This window comes from Notechis scutatus, chromosome 2, assembly GCF_049901735.1.
Source record: "Notechis scutatus isolate UNSWTSFEM ecotype Mainland chromosome 2, rNotScu1.2, whole genome shotgun sequence".
NCBI lineage: Eukaryota > Metazoa > Chordata > Lepidosauria > Squamata > Elapidae > Notechis > Notechis scutatus.
This window is the reverse complement of record NC_142010.1, coordinates 20,262,211-20,287,893: the sequence shown is the minus strand read 5'-3', so window position 1 is coordinate 20,287,893 and position 25,683 is coordinate 20,262,211. Positions and strand designations below refer to the sequence as shown.

The following is a 25,683-nucleotide window of genomic DNA, read 5'->3' as shown; positions in this document are numbered from 1 at the left end:
TGCAGGAACTGGATATGGCCAGTCTAGAGAAAAGAAGGACCAGGGGAGACACAATAGCAGAGTTCCAGTATTTCTGGGGCTGCCCCAAACAAGAGGGGGCTCAACTTATTTTCCAAAGCACCAGAAGGCAAGAGAAGAAACAATGGATGGAAACTAAACAAGGAGAAAGGCAACCTGGAATTAAGGAGAAACTTCATGACAGTGAGAACAATGAACTAATGAAACGGTTTGCTTTCAGAAGTTTTGGGCTGGAGGTTTTTAAGGAGAGACTGGACACCCACTTGTCTGAAAGGGTATAGGGTCTCCTGCTTGAAACGGGGTGGACTAGAAGATCTCCAAGATCCCTTCCAATTATGTTATTCTGTTATTGGGAGATTGGCACATGAGGGGAGGGGAGGGGAGAATTCTCCTACCTGCGTTGGAAGCTCAGCCACTGTTGATCCTCCAATACAAAGAACTGAGGTTCCAGGAGATGAAGCCATGGCCACGAGAGGGTCTAGAAGTGGGAAAAAAACAGCAAAGGAATAATTGGCTATCAAACATTCTAAGGATATTCTTGACATCCAGTGCAAAAGGCTGATTTTAACCTATTTCTAACTAGGGAACCCCTTCACGGGAGTCCTTTGCAGCCACAGCAACAAAACACAGAAGCTCATTCTGGGTGAGAGGAAAACTGAAAGGTGTAGAAGGACCAGGAATTGGATTCAGAGGCAAATTATCTCAGCCATGAATGTGTGCATTAAAGCACCAACTCTGTTATTCTATGTTGCTATAATGTTCACCTTCCCTTATGAATCAAGGAAGAATTAAAAAAAACCTCTTCTATTACAGCTGGGACTTGAAGGGGGGAACTGGGGGGGGGGGGTTGACGGCTGGACTTCAACTCCCAGAATACCTGAGCCAGCTGACTGAGGAATTCTGGGACTTGAAGTCCACCAGTCATAAAAGAGCCATAACTTCCTCACCCCTGGATGACAGCAACGTTTTTCAATCTTGTGAGCTATTAAGATATGTGGACTTCAACACACGTGGGAAATTCTGGGAGTGGAAGCCCACAAATCACAAGGTTGCCCAGGTTGAGAAACAATGGCCCACAGGAAAAGGGCGACGCCTCTTTAAATGCACCCAAAATGCAGTTCAATTGAACGATGGGAACGAGGAAAGAAAGGCGGGCGAAGAGATGGAAGGGCGTCCGGAGGAGCCTTGAGCCAATGCTCTCTCCGGAGGGGGCTCGTCTTGAGCAGCTCCCCAAAACAGCAGCTCCAGGAGGGATCGCCCCCTTTTCTCCCCGACGGTTTCGCAGCCCTTCAACTCCGAGCCTCCTGGATGTGAAACGGCCCCAGAGCAAAGGAAGCGACGGGAAACGGTCAGGAAGGGCCGGCAGAAAAGAAAGGAGAATAAGAATCATCTCCCCCAGGAGAAAGTGGGGACGGCAGCAGCGATCTTAGCAGCGCCCCAAGAAGCTGCCTGGAAGGCTCACCTGTCCCGGCATTTGGAGGGTGTTATGTATTAAGAACCTGCCAGCAGTTCTCCTTCTGGTGCGCCGTCAGAGCAGGAGCGCTGATCGCTCCCATTGGCTGATGCCGTTTGACAGCCGGCTATAAAAGGGAGCTGTCAAATGGCATCAGCTGTCGCCGCCAGCTGGCTGTCAGATTGCCTCTGAAGCCGCGGCGACCCTTTATTCATTGAATAAAGTATGTTAGCCTAGCCTGGCTCCGTCTCTCTCTGTAACCGCCACTCTACAACACTGGCGACGAGGGCGGGATGCAGTAAAGACGTCCAGGCGAAACAATTGAGCCGAAGTCACACCGAGAAAGAGCTGAAGCCACTAAGGGCTGATTGAAATCACCGCCGCCGGCGCTCTCCAAAAGAGTGCGAACTTCAAAGCTCCGCAGCTGAGGAGCCGAACGCCGCTGACAGGCGCTACCAGAAACGCTTTTCTAAAAGCGACCTCTAATTTTTCCTCACCTAGCAGACCTACTCTGCCACTCCAATGGCATCTACTCCGACTTTCCCGCATTTCCAGCCGGGAACAGAGACTTGGGAATCTTACATTAACAGATTTGAATGTTTTTTAAATGCCATAGACTTGTCCAGGGCTACAGACCTGAGGAAAAGGTCTTATTTTTTAAGCTTCTGTGGGGCTACCGTTTTCGACACTGCCTCAGCACTAGTGTCCCCACGACCCATTAAGGCTATTCCCTGGGAAGAGTTGAAAGAAATTTTGTCCAACCACTATTCCCCCAAACCCTCTCAGATAGCTAGGAGGCTAGCTTTTAGGAGAAGGGTTCAAGCTGAAGGGGAAACCGTGAGTCAATATATGACAGCCCTAAGATCTGCTGCCATACACTGCGGGTTCAGGGATTACCTTGAGGACATGCTACTAGACCAAATTGTAGGTGGAATTAGGGATTTGAAGCTTCAGAGAAGGCTATTAGCAAAGAAAGATCTAACCTTATCCCTAGCCATTGAAGAAGCTCAGGCTGCTGAGCTATCAGAAGTATCTGCAGCTGAGATTCAGGGAGCTACCACAAAACAAGGGCAGGCTACAGTCCACTATGATGAGGTATCCCAGGAAGACATAGAAGAACCATTATAGATAAACCGCCTCACACGTCCCAGAGCATCTCTAGCCCCACCAAGGAGAAACGGCAGCCGGTTCACCAAACAACAACCCTTTTGTATGAGCTGCGGGGGTAACCACCTTAGAACCACATGCAGGTTCAGAAACTTTATCTGCCTGAACTGCCAGAGGAGAGGGCATTTGGCCAGAGTATGTCAAGCCGAGCAGGCCCCTTCTCAAAAATCTCAAGTTTCTGCCTCCTCCCAAAGGCAAGTAAAAAGCTGCTACACTTGTTATCACGAGGGCAGCTTCACCAGTAACCCTAACAAAATAAGCATTTCTCTTCTCATAGAAGGTAAGCCCTACCGCATGGAGGTGGACACCCTCTCCATCATTGCGTGGTCCTCATTGAAGAAAATCCTGCCTTCGCTCTCAAGGAGGAAGCTGATCGCCTGCCACCTGAATCTCCAGGACTACCAGGGGAAGACCATCCCAGTCCTGGGTAAGGGAAGATTCCTTATTCAATTCCAAAACTTTAGAGGTTACTTGCCATTGGTAGTTGTTGATGGTGCCCTGCCTAGCTTGCTAGGACTAGATTGGTTCCCTGCCCTAGGTCTTAACATTACAGGGATTCACTCTGTTACAAACTCTGAAGTTGATGCCCTTTTTAATGACTACGCTGATGTCTTCAGCAGTGAACTGGGCTGTTATTCGGGCACTCCCATATCTTTCAATGTGGGTCCACAAGCCACCCCAATCCGTTTGAAACCTCGAAGGGTTCCCTTCGCCATTAGGCCTAAATTAGATGCTGAACTAGACAAACTCATTAATCAAGGAGTTTTGGAACAGGTAGATTTTGCAAAGTGGGAAACACCCATAGTCACCCCTTTAAAAAAGGATGGTAGCGTGAGAATTTGCGCGAACTATAAGACGCCCATCAACCGTTTCCTTCAAGTTAGCGCATACCCAGTACCTGTTATTCAACACCTGCTTCACTCATTTGAACCAGGCATAATTTTTGCAAAATTGGACATGTCCCAGGCATACCAACAATTCCCTGTGGATCAGCACACTGCTGACCTTCAAACCATAGTAACACACAGGGGCGCTTTCAGATGTAAACGTTTACAGTTTGGGGTCAGCGTAGCCCCAGGCATTTTTTAATCACTCATGGAAAGGATCCTCCAGGGCCTACCCGGGGTGGTTCCATACTTTGATGACATTTTAGTATCAGCCTCTAACAAGGCACAACTGCTACTCAGAGTAAGGTCTGTTCTTGACAGATTTAGACTAAATGGGCTCAAATTGAAAAAAGACAAATGCACCATAGCTACCAATCAAGTAGACTTCCTTGGTTATCGAATTGATGCCTCTGGGATTCACCCCATTGAAAGTAAAGTCAGAGCCATTCACGAGGCACCCACTCCCTCTAACAAAACTGAATTACAGGCCTTTTTAGGGCTCTTAAATTTTTATGCATCCTTCCTACCCCACAAAGCCTCTGTAGCTGAGCCCCTACATAGGCTCCTAGACAAGAAGGTCTCCTGGCACTGGGGACAAAAAGAAGCCAACGCTTTCCAAGCAGTGAAGTCTCTTTTAACTTCAAACGCAGTGTTAGTTCAATTTAACAAGGACTTGCCCCTAGTACTCGCCGCTGATGCCTCACCTTTTGGGATAGGAGCAGTTTTAAGCCACAGACTTTTAAATGGATCTGAGGCACCCATTGCCTATTTTTCAAGGACATTCCCTGCTGCTGAGAGGAATTACAGTCAGATGGATAAGGAGGCTTTGGCAGCTGTTGCTGCTGTAAAAAAGTTCCATGAGTTTCTCTATGGCCATTTTTTTGAACTGGTAACAGACCACAAACCTCTCTTAGGACTGTTAGCTGGTGACAAACAAACCCCACAGGTACTTTCCCCGAGAATGACCAGATGGACTCTTTTTTTGGCCGCTTATTCATATACCTTGATCCATCGCCCCGGAATAAATCTGAGCCACGCAGATGCCCTCAGCAGGTGCCCCCTGCCTACACCAGTCGAGGACCCAGCTCCCATCCACGCAATCTTCGAGTGCACTGGACTTGACCTACCGGTTTCAGCCGGGGATGTTGCTGCACACTCAAAAAAAGATCCATTGATTTCCCAGGTCCTGGACTGGGTGGGAAGGGGGTGGCCTGATATGCAATTTGCCCCGGATTTAATCCCCTTTAGGATCCGCAAGCAGGAGTTGTCTGCAATTCAGGGCTGTCTGTTATGGGGGACTAGGGTGGTCATTCCTGCCACCTTGCAAGAACCAGTCCTAAGGGCACTGCATGAGGGTCATCAGGGCATGGTAAGGATGAAGGCCTTGGCCCGCAGCTACGTTTGGTGGCCAGGACTAGATGCCCAAATTGCCAGCTGGGTCAACGCATGCCAGGCCTGCCAGGCGACAAGGGCAGCTCCACCCACAGCTCCACCCACCAGGTGGGAGGATGCGGGGGCTCCCTGGGCCAGGCTACATATTGACCTAGCTGGCCCCATGCAGGGGAAGACATTCTTGGTGGTTGTAGACTCATTTTCCAAATGGACTGAAGTGGCCTTGCTGTCTTCCACCACAACTCAAGCCATCACAAGGGTTTTAACCAGACTGTTTGCTACTCATGGACTGCCAGACACCTTGGTGTCAGATAACGGGCCCCAATTCAGCTCTAATGAACTTGCCATCTTCACTGCCAACCTGGGCATCAGACACGCCCTCACGGCCCCCTTTCACCCCGCTAGTAATGGGATGGCGGAGAGGGCTGTTAGATCAGTCAAGGAAGTTTTGGCCAAGCTGGGCCAGGCAGACTGGCACTCCAAGCTGTCCACTTACCTACTCACGCAACATGCCACGCCATGCCCCGCAACCAACAAGTCACCTGCTGAACTTTTGATGGGCAGGCGACTCAGGACCACCCTGGACAGGTTGCACCCTCACTACACCCCCAGCACACCCCTGGCATCTGACAGCCATGCCAGGGAATTTGCCCTGCAAGACCTGGTTTATGCCAGGAACTATGCAGGGCACCCGTTATGGCTGCCAGGGCACATAGTTTCTGTTACAGGACCCAGATCTTACAGAGTCCTCCTGGAAGATGGGAGAATCTGGAGAAGGCATATAAACCAACTCAGGAGACGCTGGACCTCGCCTGCCGCTGAAGGCCCTGACAACCAGCCGCAGAACTACCCGGTCTACCAGCCGCCCGACTTCCCAGCCAACCGTCCACCGCATGAAGACTCACCCGAGCAGCCACCAGATAGCAGGTCTGGGATGGCCGTCGACCCTCCGCAGACGCCTGGCACCGCCGAAGTGGAAAAGGACTGTGCAGCAGCCGCCAAGCCTCCAGAGCCGCGGAGATCAGACCGCGACCGAAGGCCGCCATTATGGCTGCAGGACTACGCATGCTCGCGGCCAGGGGGAAGGAGTGTTATGTATTAAGAACCTGCCAGCAGTTCTCCTTCTGGTCTGCCATCAGAGCGGGAGCGCCGATCGCTCCCATTGGCTGATGCCGTTTGAGAGCGGGCTATAAAAGGGAGCTGTCAAACGGCATCAGCTGTCGCCGCCAGCTGGCTGTCAGATTGCCTTTGAAGCCGCGGCGACCCTTTATTCATTGAATAAAGTATGTTAGCCTAGCCTGGCTCCGTCTCTCTCTGTAACCGCCGCTCTACAACAGAAGGAAGGAAGGAAAAGGGAGGGAGGAGGGAAGGAAGAAGCTTTTTACCTGGCTCTCGATAAGAATGAGGCGGCTCTTTCTCGCCTCGCCTCCGGTCCCCTAGAGATGCGGGCAGGAAAGGATCCACGATCACCGCTGGACACGCTTCCTTCCTTCCCTGCCGCGCAAGTGGATCCCCCTCCCCGGAACGACCCCAGCCAGAAATTTGCAGGGCCCAAGCCGGAAACGCGTATAGCTCCTCCCATTCTCCGCAGGGCGGGGAGCGCCGCCCACTCGGGGCTCCCCCTGCCTGCCCCCTTCCTTCTGCCCCGGGGGAATCGGTCACGGGTGGGAGAGTCAGTTGAGCAGGGAGTCCAGGGCTGCTTCTCCCCAGGCAATCAGAGAAACGGGAGAGAGGGAGGGGACGGAGCCCAAGGAGGGGAGGAGGGGAAGGAAAGGGATGAGGAGCACCAAAGTTAGGAGGGAATAGCTCTTTAACAGAATAACATTGTTCGGAGGGACCTTAGAGGTCATCTAAACCAACCCACCCCCAAGTGGGAGACCCTACAACATTTCAGACAAATGGCAGTCCAATCTCTTCTTGAAAGTCTCAACTGATGGAGCTCCCACAACTTCCGAAGACAACTTCTGTTCCATTGGTTGATCTATTAGAAAGTTTCCCCTTATTTCCAGGTTAAATCTCTCCTTGTTCAGTTTCCATCCATTATTCCTTGTCTGGCCTACAGGTGCTTTAGAAAATAGCTTGACCCCTTCCGCTCTGTGGCAGCCCCTCAAATACTGGAAGACTGCTATCATGTCTCCCCTGGTCCTTCTCTTCACTAGACTAGCCAAGCCCAGTTCCTGCAACCGTTCTTCATATGCCTTAGTCTCCTGTCCCCTAATCATCCTGGTTGCTCTTCTCTGCACTTTTTCTAGAGCCTCAACATTTTTTTTATAATGTGGTGACCAAAACTGGATGCAGTACTCTAGGTGTGGTCTTAATAAGGCTTTATAGAGTGGTATTACCTCCCTTGATCTTGATTGTATCCCTCTGTTAATACAATTTAGGATTGCATTAGCTTTTTTGGCTGCTGCTGCACACTGCTGGCTCCTATTTAGCTGGTTGTCCACTAAGACTCCAAGATCCCTCTCACAGTTACTGCTATTGAGCCTGGTTTCACCCAGTCTGTATGTGTACTTTTGATTTTTCTTGCCTACGTGTAGGACTTTACTTTTCTCTACATTGAATTTCATTTTGTTAGATACCGCCCAGTGTTCTTGTCTGTCAAGAGCCATCTGGATCTTGAGCCTATCTTCTTGGGCATTAGTTATTCCTGCCAGCTTAGTATCATCTGCAAATTTGGTAAGTGTCCCTTCTATTCCCTCATCTAAGTCATTAATGAAGATATTGAAAAGTACTGGGCCTAAGACAGAACCTTGTGGCACCCCATAGCTTACTTCCCTCCATGTAGATTTAGACCCATTAAGGCAGGGGTGGGCAACTATGGCCCTTTTATGAATTATGGACTTCAACTCCCAGAATTCCTGAGCAAGCCATGCTAGCTCAGGAATTTTGGGAGTTGAAGTCCACAAGTCATAAAGGGGCCATAGCTGCCCACCTCTGCATTAAGGACTACTAGTTGAGTATGGTTTGTAAGCCAGTTGCGAGTCCATCTACTGGTGGTGCTATCTATTCCACTTTTTTCTAGTTTACTAAGAAGTAGGTTGTGATCTACTTTGTTGAATGCCTTGCTGAAATCTAAATATATTATGTCCATGGTATTTCGCTGGTCAACTAACTTTGTCACTATGTTGAAGAATGAAATAAGATTGGTTTGGCATGATCTGTTTTTAACAAACCCGTGCTGACTGCTAGTTATTACTTTATTTGTTTCTAAGAAGCCTGTGTGAGATGTAAGACCCCCGATAAATTTATACACACAATATGAAGGTTCACAATTGTCTGGTTCACAATTTCAAACATTTAGAAAAGAAAGCGGTTGCAAGCGCGGCCTCGAAGACCCTTCCCAAGTGGATTGAGCACAAGGAGAACAAAATCCTATTTTCAAACTAATACATTTATACCCCCTGCACAATGCACACCACGCTTAAAAAGCCCTCCCAACTCCGCCTTATTATCTGAAACTATACTATGAGCTAAATTATAAACTAAAGGGTGCACATGAGATTGTTTTCTATGCATCAGATGTCTTGTCCTGTTTTATTTCAGATGACTGCAAGGAATATAAATCCTTCTGATAAATCTGTGGATTCTTCTCAGGCTCTTAAGTGTCATCATTATAGACCAAAAAACAACAAAATGAAAGGAACTTCTAAAAAACAAGTGTGAGAGGCAGGATCAGAAACAGGCTAGGATAGGAGACAGTCATGGAGGCAGTGTGGAGGTTTTAGGCCATTTTATCAGACTAAGTAGGAGTAGAAATGTAGAGAAGGACACTTTTACCTATTGATACATCGAACAAATTAAGTCTTTTATCTGAGCTGCTCACATCCACCACCATTTCAGACGGGGAAAAACCTGCTCAGTAGGTACTCAAATGAAGTCAGAGATACTGACACAAACTTTATATAAATCAATGTTTTATACATTAATACATATATATATGGTATATGCACACTATATATATATTTACAGTAAAATTAATGTTTACAGTAAAATTGATATATTTACATCAATATTTACAATAAACAAGATAATCGGGCTAAGTTGAGCATCCTGAGGTAAAATTACAGAACACAGAGGAAAAAAGGCGGGAAACAAGGAAACTCCCCCTTTACACTCACATTAACCAATCACAGCATAGATTGCCTCATGCAGGAGAAAGCTCCCTCCAACCAATCGGCTGTAATGTGTGTTCTGACTCCTCCTACAAACTCCACTGTTCCAGCTACTAAATTCACATAACTGGAGAGCCTCTGTGGTGCAGTGGTTAGAGTCCTGTACTGCAGGCCACTTCTGCTGATAATAGGCTGCCTGCAATTTGGCAGTTCAAATCCCACCAGGCTCAAGGTTGACTCAGCCTTCCATCCTTGCCAGATAGGTAAAATGAAGAATACAAATATTACAGTGCAACCCCACCCACAGAGGCATTTTTTTTCCTTATATTTCTTCTTCTATAATAACTAAAAGATATACAATATATTCCGATTGTGCCCTTATCCCCCCCAAAACAACATATAACCTCGAGTACGCTTATTCCCTTTGCCTTCTGCCAACATTGTTTTTACAAAAATCACCCCATATTTCATTATAATTGTTTGCTTTAATCATCCCTCTTTTTAATTTAATTTCTGTTGTTATTATTTGTGGCCATACTCCAAATTTCATTATACCATTTCTTTCAATATCCCAATTACATCCCCAATATTTAGCCATCACTAATCCAACTGCCATTATCAAATTTACAATCAATTCCTTTTTTGTTTCATTTATATCCTGTTTTTCCACCAACAGTAATACAATTCTCGGTGAGATATCTAAATTTATATTCAAAAGTGCTCTAAACACAATGTCCCATATTTTGTGTACACTATCACAATCCCACCACATATGTTTATATGTTCCAACCTCTTTCTTGCACCTCCAACAAATATTTGTATATTTACTTTTAGCAAGCCTGTTGTGGTTTCTCTGTCACCCTTCCCTACACTCAGGACAGATTTCCTTTCTTTCAGCCATTTCAGTGGAAGAATCCGGATGTCCACCCTCCCTTATCAGAGAATAAGGGAAGATGACAAAAACTCTTTTTTCCCAGCTGGGACTTTCCCTTTGGAATAGCCTAGAGCAGAAGTGGGAAGTATGGCTCCTTTTAGGACTCCTGAGACAGCTGGCTCAGGATCTCTGGGAGTGGAAGTCAGGCAGTGAAAAAAAAGGCCCCACATTCCCCACCCCTTGACTAGAGCAATATTTCTTTAGCCTTGGCAGCTTGAAGATGTAAGAAGTAGAGCAATATGAATCCATTTTGTATATGTATGTGTGTTTCAAAAGGAAGCTTCAGTACTTTTCCGGAGGAAATAGCCAAAACCACTTACTGTCAGTTGGTAGCCTGGAAAGTACTGATAAGTAATGGGTGTTCCTATCTGTGAACCAAGCCATCATATGATGGGGCGGGGGCTAGGGTATAAGTATGTTGAGCAAACTATGCTCGAGTTTCCATCCTGCTGCCTTGGATGCGAACCCGCTTCTGCAGAACCGAATAAATCAACTCGTGTTTGAAGATCCGTGTCGTGTCTTGTGTGAATCGCAATCTCACAAAGATATCTGGGCTTCAACTCCCATGGGGAATTCTGGTAGTTAGTCTCCACATATCTTAATAGTTGCCATGGTTGGGACAGGCTGGTCTACAGGCAAAGGGCAACACCTTTTTAAATGCACACAAGGCTTAAAAAACACAGTTAAATGAAACAGTGAAAAGGAGTTCAGGGACGAAAGAAACTCAGGCAAAGTCCATCCTGAGGATGAAAGGGCATCGGAAGGAGCTTTTGCCCGATGCTCTCTGAGGAGGAGGCTCCTCCAGAGCAACCCCCCACCCCAAACAGCAGCTCCTGGGAGGGATCGCCCCCTTTCCCTCCGGCCGCTTTAGCAGCCATTCAACCCCGAGCCTTCCGGACCTGAAACAGCCCCAGAGGGGAAAGAGAAAGTGCCGGGAAACGATCGGGAAGGGCCGGCAGAATCATCTCCCCCAAGAGAAAGTGGGGACTGCAGGCGCGATCTTAGCAGCGCCCCAAGAAGCTGCCTGGAAGGCTCACCTGTCCAGGCATTTCCCCAGGTGGGAAAAGGGGAGTGAGGAAGGAAAAAGGGAGGGAGGGAGGAGCTTCTTACCTGGCGCCCGCAAGGAAAGGCAGCTCTGTTGCTCCTTCCAAGAGATGCAAAAGATCCGCTTTCCTGACAGCCCCGCCGGCCAAGCTTCCTTCCTTCCCGGCCAACGCACGTGGATGTCCCGCCAGGAGTTTGGAGAGCCCAAGCCGGAAGCACTTATGGGTCCTCCCCTTCCCGTCCAGCTCCTCCCATTCTCCTAAAGGGCGGAGAGCGCCGCCAACTAGGGGGTCCCCCTGCCTGCTCCCCCCTTCCCAGGTCCTGGGAGGGATGGTGAGCTGGGCAGCGAGTCCATTGCTTCTTCATCCCAGACAGTCGGAGAAACAGGCGGGAGAGGGAGGGGAGGAAGCCCAGGGACGGGAAGAGGGAAGGGGAAGAGGATGAGAGCAGCACATCGAGGAAGGAATCCCCCCTTTTGGAAGGAAAGTGGAGTAGGCAGGAAAAGGAGGCTGCCTTCTCTACTGAGTCTAACAGGGCAGTCCTCAACTAACAACAGGTCTCCTCAAATGAAGAACATTCACAATTTGTGGCATAATAATGAATAATGGCTGCCTCACAAGTAGTCCTCAACTTAATGACCATCGTTTAGTGGCCCTTGGAAGCTGCAACAGCCTCCCCCCAATTGACTTATGTCCATCACTCACACTAAAGTGTTGCAAAATCCCCCTGGTCACGTGATCCAAATTGAGGCACCTGGGAACTGAGTCGCATTTATGACCCTTGTAGGGTCCAGGAGTCACGTGATGTCCTCTTGCGACCTTCCCACAAGCAATGTTGATGGGGAAACCAGATTCACTTAACAACCTTAGCAAGGAAGGTCACAAAATGGAGCAAAATCCACTTTTCCAAACGTCTCACTTAACAACAAAAGTTGTTGCTTCAATTGTGCTTGTAAGTCAATTACCTCTACAAAATATTTCTCCCAGTTAAAACAGCTCCAAGCCTAATGAAGCTGCTTCCAGTTTGCAGAGAAGAGGATCCTGGCGGATTCCCCATTTCCCCCTCAAGAATTGCATTTCTAGAGTGACTGAAAGAAGGGAAGAGATCCTTCTGAACTCAAAGGCACTTTTGGTTTTCCTCACCTTTCCTGCTCCAGGCGCTTTGCCAGATGTGCCTAGCCTCAAATTGAAGATGTTGAAGACAAGATTGGAAGCAAAAACTTTATTCTGCAGAAAAAGTAACACACGGAAATCTCCCTCAAAGCCTTTGTACCCCACCAATGCTCACTGGAGGGCTTTAGACGGCATTTGCCACACAGTTTACAAGTCAGAGTTAGAAGGAATTTTCTCATCTCCCTTTACAGTAATTCCTGCCTGTTTTACACTCACATCTTAGCCTTCCTGCATATCGATTTATGTAACACAGAGCTCAGCCAAGCTATTTTTAATATATCCTAATGTGTACACAGAGAAACCCCAACACGTTTGTAAATGTCGCTTTGGCAGTAATATAGCATAGCTTTCCTTGACTCTTCCAATTTACAGCCTACTTCTTTTTCAAGGTGTTCAAATCTCTCCTATTTGGGCCTGTTGCCTTTTCCAATAGTACATTTTGAATTTTTAAGTTTTTATTTAGAAGATTCAGGAGTCTCATAATGCTTGTAATCCTTTTTTGGAAAAGCAAGGAAATATGGACCATAATTCTTTTCTCCATTTCCCATGTGCTGGACATTGAAATACTTTACAGCAGGAAGGAACTATAAATAACAACAGGCCATAATTCTATAAGTCTAAGCCAAGGGTCTCCAAACTTGGCAACTTTTAATTTCAACTCCTAGAATTCCCCAGCCAGTATGGTAACATATGTCCCAGAGGAATTCTGGGAGTTGAAGTCCACAAGCTTTTAAATTGCCAGGTTTGGAAGACCCCCTAGTCTAGGCCCTGACCTATTTGATGTGTAGAAATTCCTTCCTTATGTTTTCCAAGGTGGGTTTCAGTTAATTGACAATGGTCAGTTAGACTGAAACAAAACTTTCTTAACGTTCACAATTCTGCTGTAAGGTCCCAGAAGTTTCCCAGAGCCACTGAGATGCCAAAGAGAGTAAGACTCGAGACGAGGTTTGCAAAAAATATCAGCTTTTATTTATGGCCAAAGCAAAAGCTGGGTGACAAAACTATATCCAAAACAAAATACAGTCAAAATGTATGTAAGGAATAGCCACACCCTGCAAGGGTGGCTCAGAGTATTATGCACATTATAACCCCGTTAGAATCAAAGTTTACCCAATGAGAGACAATGTGGTCTTTAAAACGTCCTTTGTTCACGTCCCTGTCTCTGCCCACCTTATCTATGGAGCGTTCCTATAGGGGAGGTTTCCCTCCCTGGCCAAGTTGTTTATTCAGCAGAAAATGGTTTCAGGATTCAGAATCTATGAGGCAGGAAACTCCTTATCCGGGTTCCTGATATTCCTGGGTAACAGTTTCTTCTATATTTTCAAGGATGTGGCTAGCTTTGAAGCCAAGGACAGAAGTGAGAGACAGAAACAAGATAAGAAACTTTGTACTAATGCTAACCATTCATTAAGGCTACAATTCACTCAGCTAGATGTCAGGGCTCTGGCATCCACCCCATTCAAATCATGAGTCTTTAGTCACATCTCTCAGGGGAAAAAAAACACACCAAGATTTATTAGGATTGAACATGCCTGTGTTACCTGGATGCAGCAGAGTCTGAGACACATCATTCATTTGACCCTTGACCCTGGTCTCCCCCCATGTATATTCTCCATGGGACACATCCATAGCCAAGAGTCATCAATCATACTCTCCGTAATAATCTTGCGTGCCAGAAGCTTCGGTGGCCTAGCTATTAACCTATGAAAGCATTTTAGGAATGCACTACTTCCCCCACTCCCTTTCTGCTGGCAACTCGAAAAAACCCAGAGAAATATTTTGAGTTGACACTAGAATTAATTCCTAACAATTAATTTCTGACAGGATACGATAATATTAGCAGGAGCCAATAACAAAGCTCAATTCATAACAAATGATTTCTAGAAGTATATCGTATCAAAAGCAAATATTGGTTTAATCAGGAACAATTATATATTTATTATGAATTGCATAAGCAATTCATAACAAAAGCAAAAAGCCTATATTAGTTTGATTCATATACTCCTTCACTGTCTTAGTAACAAATAATCAATTGCTGCTTTACAATTAGTCCTGAACTTACAGTCATTTCTTCAGTGAACGTGTGAAGTTACAATGGCACTAAAAAAAATAATTTATGATTTTTTCCACACAACCGTTGCAGCATCCCTGTGTCATGTGATAAAAATTGAGACACTTGGCAACTGGCCTGTATTTTTGACAGTTGGAGTATCCCAGGGTCATGGGATCACCGTTTCAGACCTTCAGACAAGGAAAGACAATGGGGAAACCAACAACTGTGGCAAAACTTGTAAAATGGCACAAAACTCACTTAACAACTGTCTTGATTAGCCATGGAAATTTGGGGCTTAATTGTGGTCATAAGTCAAGGGCCACCTGTATTTTCTGTAGCTGGTTCCCTGAATTGTCCAATTCACCCTCCAAAAAGAGCCTGTATTTGAGATGTGAAATCTAAGCCTTAAGCTGCTGCATAAGTTGGGGCATTCATAAAAAGGAAGCACAATCAATATCGTATCTCAGACTAGAAATCAGTTAAACACAACCAAGGTTAAAGGTGGTGCAGACACAGCGCCATCCCTCCAGTTATAACTTTTGACAGAACTCTCGAGTCTCGTATTGGTTCATTACTTCATTCTCTTCCGTCACTTTTTCCCAGTAAAGAGCTCACTGGAGATCCTGCTTCTCTTTGTTCTGGCCTGACGTTCTCCACATGGGTGTAGTAGATCCACTGCTCGATTCCTTCCAATTTTAGGGAAATGTTGGGAGTCAACACCGCCAGGTCTGGACCTCACCACTTAGATTGCAATGCTTGCTCTTGAAATCTTTCAGCATCTTCTCTAGACTCTAAAACAGCTTTCTGCAGCCTTATGTTGCCTGAAGGTGTTATCCCAAAGGTGGTTTTTTTCAAAAATCAACTGGACTTTGTTTTTCCTTGAAGACATTTCGCTTCTCATTCAAGAAAAAACAGAACTGAAGAAACTTCTTGGATGTGAAAGGGAAATCTCCCCAAGGAAATAAAAAAGTCCAGTTGACTTTTGATAAAAGCGCTTTTGGGAAAACCGCAGCCTGGATGACTGAGAGTCTTCATAGACATCTGGATGTGTTAGTTCCCAAATCCCCCCTCCCTTTGCTGTTCGCATTGAAAAAAGCTGACCATTTGTTGCATGTTATGAGAGTGTATACATTGGAGACACAGGCCTTGTATGTCCAATCTCACTTGGCCAATGAGAGAATTCCCTTCCCACCCCCATTCCTACTTCTATATTCTCTTCCATTTCTATTCTTATCGTTTCTAATCTTATTCTATTCTACTCTAGCACAAAGATCTAATATCTAAAATTTAACTCCTAGTTCTACAAAGGAACTCTTCTTTGTAATGGATCAAGACATTTCTGCTGCTTTGGAAGCCCTTCCCACACTCCATGCATTTCTCCAGAATCTCCTGCAAAAATGTCTATGGGCATGAAGCAAATTTTGAGAAGCAACATTCATATCATTTTTTCCTGCTGTGCAACTTCTTATGTTGATTAAAGTCACTTCTGGTTCTGAAGTTCTTTCCACACTCCACACACTGATACATTTTCTCCTCAGTGTGGATCTTCTTGTGGCTGCCAAGGTGACTACTTCTTCTGAAACTCCTGCCACACTCCATGCACTTATAGGGTTTCTCCCCTGTGTGGATTCTTTTATGGAGCCTAAGATTCCCGCTGTCTTTGAAACTCTTTCCGCAGTCGATGCATTTAAACGGTTTCTCCCCTGTGTGGATCCTATTGTGGGAGGTAAGACTGCTACTATCACAACAACGTTTTCCACACTCCAGGCATTTATAGGGTTGCTCCCCTGAGTGAAGCCTTCTATGGCTCCTGAGTGAATTATTTTGACTAAAGCTTTTTCCGCACTCATGACATGTATACGGTTTCTCCCCAGTGTGGATTCTCTTGTGGCTACCAAGGCAACCACTTGTCCTGAAACTCATGCCACATTCCGTGCACTGATAGGGTTTCTCCCCTGTGTGGATCCTTTTATGGATCCTCAGTGCTCTAGAATCAGTGAAGCATTTTTCACATTCAGTGCACTTATAAGGCTTTTCACCCGTGTGGGTCCTTTTATGGACAGTAAGATAATGTAGATTACTGAAGCACTTCTTACATTCGGAGCATTGATACGGTTTCTCTCCAGTGTGGATTCTTCCATGGGAAGTTAGGTGACTGGATTTACGGAAGCTGTTTCCACACTCCAGGCATTTGTACGGTTTCTCCCCTGTGTGGGTCCGGTTGTGGGCATGAAGGCTACCAGGATTGGCAAAGTGCTTTCCACACTGCAGGCATTGAAAGGGTTTTTCCCCTGTGTGGATTCTGTGATGGGCAGTAAGGTTTCCTGAATAATGGAAGCTCTTTCCACACTCCATGCATTGAAAGGGTTTTTCCCGCGTGTGGACTCTGTGATGGGCATTAAGATTTGCTGAAAAATGGAAGCTCTTTCCACACTCCATGCATTGAAAGGGTTTTTCCCCCGTGTGGATTCTTTTATGGGAAGTAAGGTTTGCTGAGAAATGGAAGCTCTTTCCACACTCCATGCATTGAAATGGTTTTTCCCCCGTGTGGATCCTCTCGTGTGACTTAAGATGAATTTTTTGACTGAAGCTTTTTCCACAGTTCAGGCATTTATAAGGTTTCTCCCCTTTATGCATCTTATTATGTAAGGTCAGAGTGCAGCTTCTGCTAAAGCTTTTCCCACACTCCAGGCATTCATAGGGTTTCTCCCCTGTGTGGATCCTTTTATGCTGAGTAAGAGTACCTGAGGCACCGAAGCATTTTCCACACTCTGTGCATTTATACGGCTTCTCTCCGGTGTGGACCCTCTTATGTAAATTGAAATTGCCCTTTTGTGCAAAGCTTTTTCCACACACTGTGCAATGATACGGCTTTTCCCCTGTATGGATCCTATTATGGCAACTGAGGTCACTTACAGAGCTGAAGCTCTTCCCACATTCCAGGCATTTACATGATTTCTTCCCAGTGGGGCTTTTCTTCCGGGAATTCGGTTCCTTGCTCTGAGTAAACCTTGTTCTACCCTCCCTGTGTTGGTGCAACTTTTCCTGTCTGTGGAGGCTTTGATGGGAAGTAAGGGAGGCGCTGCTTCCGACGGTCTTTCCACAGGGGATGCCTTGATGCTGCTTCTTCTCTTTGTGCATCCTCTGATGTGAATTAAGATGGTTTTTCTGCCTGAAGGTCCTTCCACAATCCATACATTTATGTGGCTCCTCTGCTTTGTGAATCTTTTTATGTGAAGCAAGAGAGCGGCTTGTACCGAAGCTTTCTGCACACTCTGTACATTTGTATGGTTTCCCTTCTTTTTTTATTCTTTCACGTAAAGGAGGAGGAAGGTCCCTTCTGGGGTGTTGCCTGCTTTCATCTTGTTTCTCACCAGCAGGGCTGTGGCAACAGTCACATAATCCAGATTCATCTTGGAGTATTTTCCCACACCTTGAACACACTTCTTTTTCATGGCTATCATCTGTGTCCAATAAGACATTGATATCTGAACAAGGTAGACCAGAGCAATTCTCCAGCTCCCCCGTTAACTGGTTTTGCTCAGAACTTTGCTTTCCATACATCTTTCCTACAACTTCCTTTTTGTCTTTTGGCAAAGGTGCTGCTGCCTCTTGGCCAGAATCCTCCATCTCCCATCCGTCACCTGCTTGCAACAATAAAAAAGAAAAGTTAACACAAATTTTAGTGCAAAAGGGATCAAGCACCATTGCTCTATTTGAACAGTATCAAACTTCTTCCAAACTCCCATTTGTTCAAAACATTGTGCTATATTGGTATTAATGTGGGAAACAGAGTTGTATTCTTTTTTTTACAGAATTGTAAAAAGACATGTTGCCCTGTGAAAAAGTACATTGTATCTTATATGATCATAGAAGCCCAGACCAGCACAATACCACTTTGAAAGAAAAACAAGAAATCCAAGAAGAAACCAGCATGGCTGCACAAAGATCTTTCTGGCAGATTGAAAGAAAAAACGGACAAGTACAAAAAATGGGAAGAAGGACATACAACTAAGGCAGAATATCAGACTTGCAACAAAAGTCAAAGATAATAAAAAAAAATTTCCCCCAACATATAGATAAGAAGAAAAAAATCAAGGAAACAGTCAGTCCACTAAAGAGAGAAGACGGCAAGGAAGTAACAGGCAACAGAAAGAAACTCATTCTTTGCATCTGTCTTCACGCAAAAAGAAACTATAGCTCAACCCACCAAAAACTTAACTGTAAAAGACAGACCAGAAATAAAAAAAAGTTAAAATAAGCAAAAAAAATAGTAAGAGAACACCTGTCTGATCTTGATGAACACAAACCACTGGGACCTGATGGATTACATCCCAGAGTTTTAAAGGAGCTGGCAGATGTCATCACAGAACCACTGCACCATATCTTTCAAAACTCTTGGAGCACTTGGGAACTACCAGAAGACTGGAAAAGAGCTGATGTGGTTCCCATCTTCAAAAAAGTAAAAAAACAGACCCAGGAAACTCTAGACCAGGGGTCCCCAACCAACGGTCCGTGGACCGGTACCTGTCCGCGGAACAAGTCCTACCGGGCCGCTAGTTGCTGGGCGCCACCATCTTTTTTTGATGAAAAAGTGCTTCCGGTGAGCTTTTCCCGGTACCGGGCCGCGGCGCCCAGCTGATGTCGGTACCGGGCCGCGGCATAAAAAAAGGTTGGGGATCACTGCTCTAGACCAATCAACCTAACATCAATACCTGGGAAGATACTGGAAAAGATAATAAAAAAACAGATCTGCCAACATCTAGAAACAAGTAAAGTAATAACTAGCAGTCAGCACAGTTTTGTTAAAAACAGACCATGCCAAACCAATCATATTTCATTCTTCAACATAGTGACTAAATTAGTAGACCAGCAAAATACTGTGGACATAATATATTTAGATTTCAGCAAGGCATTCGACAAAGTAGATCACAACCTACTTCTTAGTAAGCTAGAAAAAAGTGGAATAGATAGCACCACCACTAGATGGACTTGCAACTGGCTGACAAACTGTACTCAATGAATAGTCCTTAATGGGTCTAAATCTACATGGAGGGAAGTAAGCTGTGGGGTGCCACAAGGTTCTGTCTTAGGCCCAGTACTCTTCAATATCTTCATTAATGACTTAGATAAGGGAATAGAAGGGACACTTAGCAAATTTGCAGATGACACTAAGACAATGGAGATGCGAATGCTCCGATGGTCGGTAGGCGTCACCCTACTCGATCGCGTCAGAAACGAAGAAGTGCGTAGACGGTTCAACGTCGTGCCCATCCCCACGGTCATGAGGCAGTCCCGGCTACGATGGTTTGGCCATGTCGCGCCAAGGAAGAATCCATCATCAAATCCGCGATGAAGGTGATTACCGGAGGAGCGAGACCGCGCGGTAGACCTAAGCAACGTTGGATGGACACGATCAAGGCCGATCTAGAGATCGCGAAGGCAGACCCAACATACGTGGCAGACAGAGAAGCGTGGAAGCAGTACTCAAGGACACTAGCGGACCTCGCCAGAGCGCGAGATAAACGCTGAAGAAAAAGAAGAAGAAGAAGAAGACTAAGCTGGCAGTAATACCTAACACCCAAGAAGATAGGCTCAAGATCCAACTGGATCTTGACAGACTAGAACACTGGGCGGTATCTAACAAAATGAAATTCAATGTAGAGAAAAGTAAAGTCCTACACGTAGGCAAGAAAAATCAATAGTACACATACAGACTGGGTGAAACCAGGCTCAATAGCAGTAACTGTGAGAGGGATCTTGGAGTCTTAGTGGACAACCAGCTAAATAGGAGCCAGCAGTGCACAGCAGCAGCCAAAAAAGCTAATGCAATCCTAAGTTGTATTAACAGAGGGATACAATCGAGATCAGGTGAGGTAATAATACCACTCTATAAAACCTTAGTAAGACCACACCTAGAGTACTGCATCCAATTTTGTTCACCACATTATAAAAAAGATGTTGAGGCTCTAGAAAAAGTACAGAGAAGAGCAACCAGGATGATTAGGGGACTGGAGACTAAAACATATGAAGAACAGTTACAGGAACTGGGCTTGGCCAATCTAGTAAAGAGAAGGACCAGGGGAGACATGATAGCAGTCTTCCAATATTTGAGGGGCTCCAACAGAGATGAAGGGGTCAAGCTATTTTCTAAAGCGTCTGTAGGCCAGACAAGGAATAATGGATGGAAACTGAACAAGGAGAGGTTTAACCTGGAAATAAGGAGAAACTTTCTGACAGTGAGAACTATCAACCAATGGAACAGCTTGCCCTCGGAAGTTGTGGGAGCGCCATCACTTGAGACCTTCAAGAAGAGATTGGACTGCCATTTGTCAGAAATGATGTAGGGTCTCCTGCTTGGGTGGGGGGTTGGACTAGATGACCTACAAGATCCCTTCCAACTCTGATTATCTGTTATCTGTATATGTTTGTAATCCCATGAACTAGGTTGATAATTACTCTAGAGACAACCCCTGGGAACTAGGACCATAAAAGGAAATTTGTAAATAACACCAATTTTATCCACTGCTGTGACCCGATAAATCATGCCGAATCAAGACAAGTGGTCTTCAACACTTCATTTCTGTGCAAAAGTCAAGATTGGACTTTTCTTTTCACCTTGGGCTTTTCACCTTAGGTTTTTAAGGAGAGAGCCACTTGTCTGAAAGGGTATAGGGTCTCCTGCTTGAAACAGGGGGAGGGACTAGAAGATCTCCAAGATCCCTTCCAATTGTGATATTCTGTTATTGGGAGATTGGCACATCTGGGGAGGGGAGGGGAGAATCCTCCTACCTGGGTTGGAAGCTCAGCCGCTGTTGATCCTCCATTACAAAGAACTGGGGTTCCGGGAGATGAAGCCATGGCCACGAGAGGGTCTAGGAGTAGGGGAACAAACAGTAAAGGAATAATTGGCTATCAAACATCCTCAGGATATTCTTGAGCATCCAGTGCAAAAGGCTGATTTTAGCCTATTTCTAGGCTAACTAGGGAACCCCTTTAGGTGAGTCCTTTGGAGCCACAGCAACAACACACAGAAGCTCATTCTGGGTGAGAGGAAAACTGAAAGGTGTGGAAGGACCAGGGATTGGATTCAGAGGCAGATTATCTCAGATGTGAATGTGTGCATTAAAGCAGGGGTCCCCAACTCCTACGGGCCGCGGCTTGCTGGGCGCCGCCATCTTTTTTTCATGAAAAAGTGCTTCCGGTGAGCTTTTCCGGGTAGAAAGCTCACCGGAAGCAAGTTTTCATCAAAAAAAGATGGCGGCGCCAGCGCTCCGGTGAGCTTTTCCGGTAGAAAGCTCACCGGAAGTACGTTTTCATCAAAAAAGATGGCGGAAAAGCTCACCGGAAGCGCTGGCGCCGCCATCTTTTTTTGATGAAAACGCACTTTTTCATCAAAAAAAGATGGCGGCGCCCAGCTGATGCCGGTACCGGGCCGCGGCACCCAGCTGATGCCGGTACAGGACCGTGGCGTCAAAAAGGTTGGGGATCACTGCATTAAAGGACCACAGATCTTGACCTCTTCCCATATCCAGGGAGTTGTGCTGAGTTGTAAATCAGGAGTACTTGGTCTGGCTTGGCACCAACAAAAGAGGCAGAGTCCAATTCTCTCTGAGTCACACATATACTAGTAGTCCTCGAATTACAACCTTTCATTTAGTGACCATTTGAAGTTACAAAGATCCTGAAAAAAGGGACACATGACTGCTTTTCACACAGCTGTTGCAGAGTCCCCACAGTCACACCATCAAAATTCAGGTGGTTGGCAACTGATTCCTATTTATGACGGTCACAGCATCCTGTGGTCACCTGTTGCCACCTTCTGACGAACGAAGTCAATAGAGAAGCCAGATTCCCTTCACCATCGCTAACTCAACAGATGTTACTAACTCAACAACTGCAGAGGTTCACGTAACAACTGGAGCAAGTAAGGTCGTAAAAGGGGGCAAAACTCACTTAACAACTGCCTGGCTTAGTATCAGAAATTTTGGTCCTATGTGTGCTGGTAAATCAACTATATAGCTATATTCAGATTTGGAGAAAACTGTGTTCTTTCATAAGGCTACGAAAGACTCTTAATTATTATTTCAGCACACTTTTATATTTAAGTTACTTAAGAATAGAATAGAAGAATAGAAAGAAGAAAGTGCTAAATGAAACTGTTTGCTCTGATTTGGTTTGCTTTGTGACTTTGGGATTTCTGTGAATTATTATTATTTTTTTTAAAAAAGGGACTAAAGACATTAGGGTTGTTTTAAAAAAGAAAGAAAGAAAAATGGCATTATCTTTTGAAGGACTACAAATGGAATTTCAAAGACTGAAAGAAGAAGATAAGGGCTCTTCTGGATCTATTTTCCACTTTTTAGAAATGGCGATCTCTACCTATCAAGAAATACGACAACGACAGGAAGGCTGGGATGAAGGAGAAGAAGCCATCTTTACTGGACAAATACACTTAGTGGAGGAAGAAAAGCGAAAGGGGGGCAAGGAAAAGGTGAACTTAGAACTTAAAAAAGCAACCAAGAAAAAGAAAAATAAGATGAAAAAGCGATATGATGTCAGAAAGCAACAGAAAAGAGAAATACAACAGAGAGGGAAGACTAAGAGAGTTAAATTTGAGAGATGGGGGGGTGGGGTCAAAAAGCTAGAATGGATAAGAAAGGAAGGGGAAAAGGAAAGAGAAGTCATAAAGACTTTAAACAAGATGCTAAAAAATGAATTTTTTTCAGAGATAAGGGGTAAGATAATTTTATAAAAATGATTCTGCAAAAGTACATAAGAATGTATTGTAGATATTAGTATTTGAAGCTGAGTTAGAAAATTAAAATATCGTATGAGTTAAAAATGTATTAAAGGGAAGCCATGATTTAATTATAGAGTTTAATTTCTTATGAAATATTGTTTTTATTAAGAAATAATAGAGTCTAATTTCCTATGAAACATTGTTCTTATTATATTATAAATTTAATATTCCTTTTTCATTTTTTTAGTTTTATTATTACTTATTAAATTCAATATTATTTGTTTGTTTTATTATTTTGAAATGTAATACTTAGAATGTACGGAGCAGAATCAATACGGAAAATATGTATTATTTTAAGTGTTATTTAGGGGAAAGATAAAAAGTTGTCATACTTCAATCAGTGTTTACAGGAGAAATATTGTATTAGATAGAAAGGATAAATAGGTGATTGAAAGAAAACGGACCAAAATGCAAATATAAATATTTAAACTGAGATGGAATAAATAAAACAGAATTAAAAGAATGAGTAGGAGAGAGAAAATATATGGAAAATAGAGAATGTTAAATAAGATATGAGATAGTATATTAAGTGAGTATGAACTTTGATTGATGTCTGTATAAAAAGAGTTAACCCGGGGTAAGCCGCTTTCCAAAAAGAAGTTTTATGTATTTATGTTTTGTGTAATGTTTGTTTAAGTTTGACAGGATGTGGAAGAGAACTAATGAAATTATATTCAATGAGTATATATACTTTAAGGCAAAAGAAATATAATTAAATAAGGGAGTAATAAAGAGAAGTTTGGAAAAGATATGAAGTTGATTAGATAAGATAAATATATATATTAAATTATAGAAATGTGATAATTTGGGATTATCTTCTTTTTAAATAAGATGGTTTATTCGTTTCTTTTAGAAAAGATATTTTATGTTACTACATCCTATGTTCTGTTTGTTTATGTATTGTACTTAAAAAAAACTAATAAAGTTTGTTCAAAAAAAAAAAGAATAGAATAGAATTTAGAATAGAATAGAATTCTTTATTGGTCAAGTGTGGTTGGGCTTAAAAGGAATTTGTTTTGGTGCATATGCTCTCTGTGTTCATAAAAAGAAAAGACACATGTCAAGACTACGAAATGGAAGCACAAAACAATTTGTAAACCAACCGGCACACTGCATGTACACTTAAGGAAGATAGCTTGATGTTTTTATGTTTTGTTTGTTTATGTTTGTTTTTAAAAAACCAATAATTTTTTTTTTTTAAAAAAGAATCATAAGTATACTTAGCAGTAGTCATAGGGTACAAATGAGCAATGACATCATACTAGGAAACATAATAATAAGCTAGGGACTATCAAATCATACTAGTAAACAGTCAATGAACTGTGGAAAGGGAACTTCATGAAGACAGTGGTGTCACTCAAGCAGGAAAAGCCCAAGGGGAACATCAGGCCAGCCATAAAACAAACTTACATAGGAAAAGGAATCAAATAAAAGGTATTAAAGAAGCCTTTTAGACAAAAGCCCAAGTAATTAAGAAAACTAGACAAATAAGAAAAGGAAACCCTTACAAACACAGGACATGTCAAATAAGCAAAACAAACAGACAAAAGGCACAAAAAAATATATAAATTACAAAAGAGACAGACAGGAAATTGCCACAAAACAAATATAAGAAACCACTGTAAAGCTAAAAGAGATTAGGAAAAACCGATAATTCAATCAAACCACCCGCAGAGTTTGCCTCCAGCACCCCGCGGAGTTTGCCCTCTGGCGGGAATAAAGACAAATTCCGACAGGATTTGAAACATTAAACACAAATACAAACATTCACACACAAAAGGAGAAAAGGGTATAAAGAACCAGGGACTTACCATACGAAGCTAGCTAGCCCAGGCACGCAGACTTCTTGCTGTTCTCCGCCTTCCTGAAAAAATAAAAAGATCCAGCTTTCAAGCAGTTGTCCGTATCCTTGTGCCGGAGCTCTCCCAGCGGGAAAATCGAATCCTCGAAGGAAAGGCATTTTGCCACCTTTCAACAGAACATTGTGAGGTTGCAAGCAATGAAGTTACATTCATACATTCATAAGTGGGAGGAGAAGGGTGAAAGGAAGGATGACAAGATTAATAGTAATAGTCGTGCAAATTAGTAAATAGTTGGACAGTGTTGAGGGAATTGTTTGTTTAGCAGAGTGATGGCGTTTGGGAAAAAACTGTCCTTGTGTCTAGTTCTTCTGTTGCGCAGTGCTCTGTAGCATCGTTTTGAGGGTAATTTAAGCAGGAAATACAGTTGGTTGGTTGACAGGAGATACACTAAGGAAAGTACCAAAATAGCCATGCTGACATCCTGTAGCAATAAGGACTTTTAGCAAGCCTGTTGTGGTTCCTCTGTCACCCTTCCCTTCACTCAGGACATAGTATATCCTTTCTTTCAGCCCTTTCAATGGAAGAATCTTGGTCATCAGAATCCAGATGTCCACCCTCCCTTATCAGATAATCAGGGAAGATGACAAAAACTCTTTTTTCCCCAGCTGGGACTTTCCCTTTGGAATAGCCTAGAGCAGAAGTGGGGAAGTATGGCCCCTTTTAAGACTGGTGGATTTCAACTCCCAGAATTCCTGACACAGCTGGCTCAGGAACTCTGGGAGTGGAAGTCCACATGGCATAAAGTTGCCACGGTTGAGAAACAATGGCCCACAGGAAAAGGGC

At 44.2% G+C, this 25,683-nt stretch overlaps 3 protein-coding genes across 14 annotated transcripts in view; all 3 read right to left on the bottom strand.

The window, feature by feature from the left end:
- The window catches only part of LOC113427969 (uncharacterized), a 72,940-nt gene that overhangs the window by 31,360 nt on the left and 15,897 nt on the right, over positions 1-25,683 (bottom strand). For 3 of the 11 annotated variants that reach the window (XM_087953627.1, XM_087953632.1, XM_087953633.1), the window contains exon 1: positions 21,028-21,104. The exons of 1 other annotated variant lie outside the window; for it this stretch is intronic. In XM_087953627.1, coding sequence (XP_087809753.1) covers positions 21,028-21,096 — 69 coding nt within the window. In that variant the 5' untranslated portion in view covers positions 21,097-21,104. Of the gene's footprint in view, positions 1-413; positions 497-6,302; positions 6,747-11,076; positions 11,174-21,027; positions 21,105-24,849; positions 24,903-25,683 lie in introns of those variants that run through there. 7 more of the 11 variants (XM_087953630.1, XM_087953634.1, XM_087953628.1 and 4 more) reach the window with 7 other exon arrangements.
- LOC113427968 (uncharacterized) overlaps positions 1-25,683 on the bottom strand; it is a 50,853-nt gene that overhangs the window by 24,605 nt on the left and 565 nt on the right. The gene's annotated exons all lie outside the window — the stretch shown is intronic.
- LOC113432148 (uncharacterized) lies at positions 13,840-24,907 on the bottom strand. 2 transcript variants are annotated; one of them, XM_087953644.1, is made up of 2 exons: positions 24,850-24,907; positions 13,840-17,879 (listed from the first exon to the last, which is right to left on the bottom strand). In XM_087953644.1, the coding sequence occupies exon 2, from the start codon at positions 17,863-17,865 to the stop codon at positions 15,676-15,678; it is 2,190 nt and encodes a 729-aa protein (XP_087809770.1). In that variant the 5' UTR covers positions 17,866-17,879; positions 24,850-24,907; the 3' UTR covers positions 13,840-15,675. The 2 variants fall into 2 exon arrangements, with proteins under 2 accessions (XP_087809770.1, XP_087809769.1); XM_087953643.1 differs by lacking the exon at positions 24,850-24,907 and adding an exon at positions 21,028-21,111.

What these genes read in the sequence shown, in the direction of transcription:
- LOC113432148 (XM_087953644.1), bottom strand. Translation starts at nt 17,865, where the DNA reads ATGGAGGATTCTGGCCAAGAGGCAGCAGCACCTTTGCCAAAAGACAAA.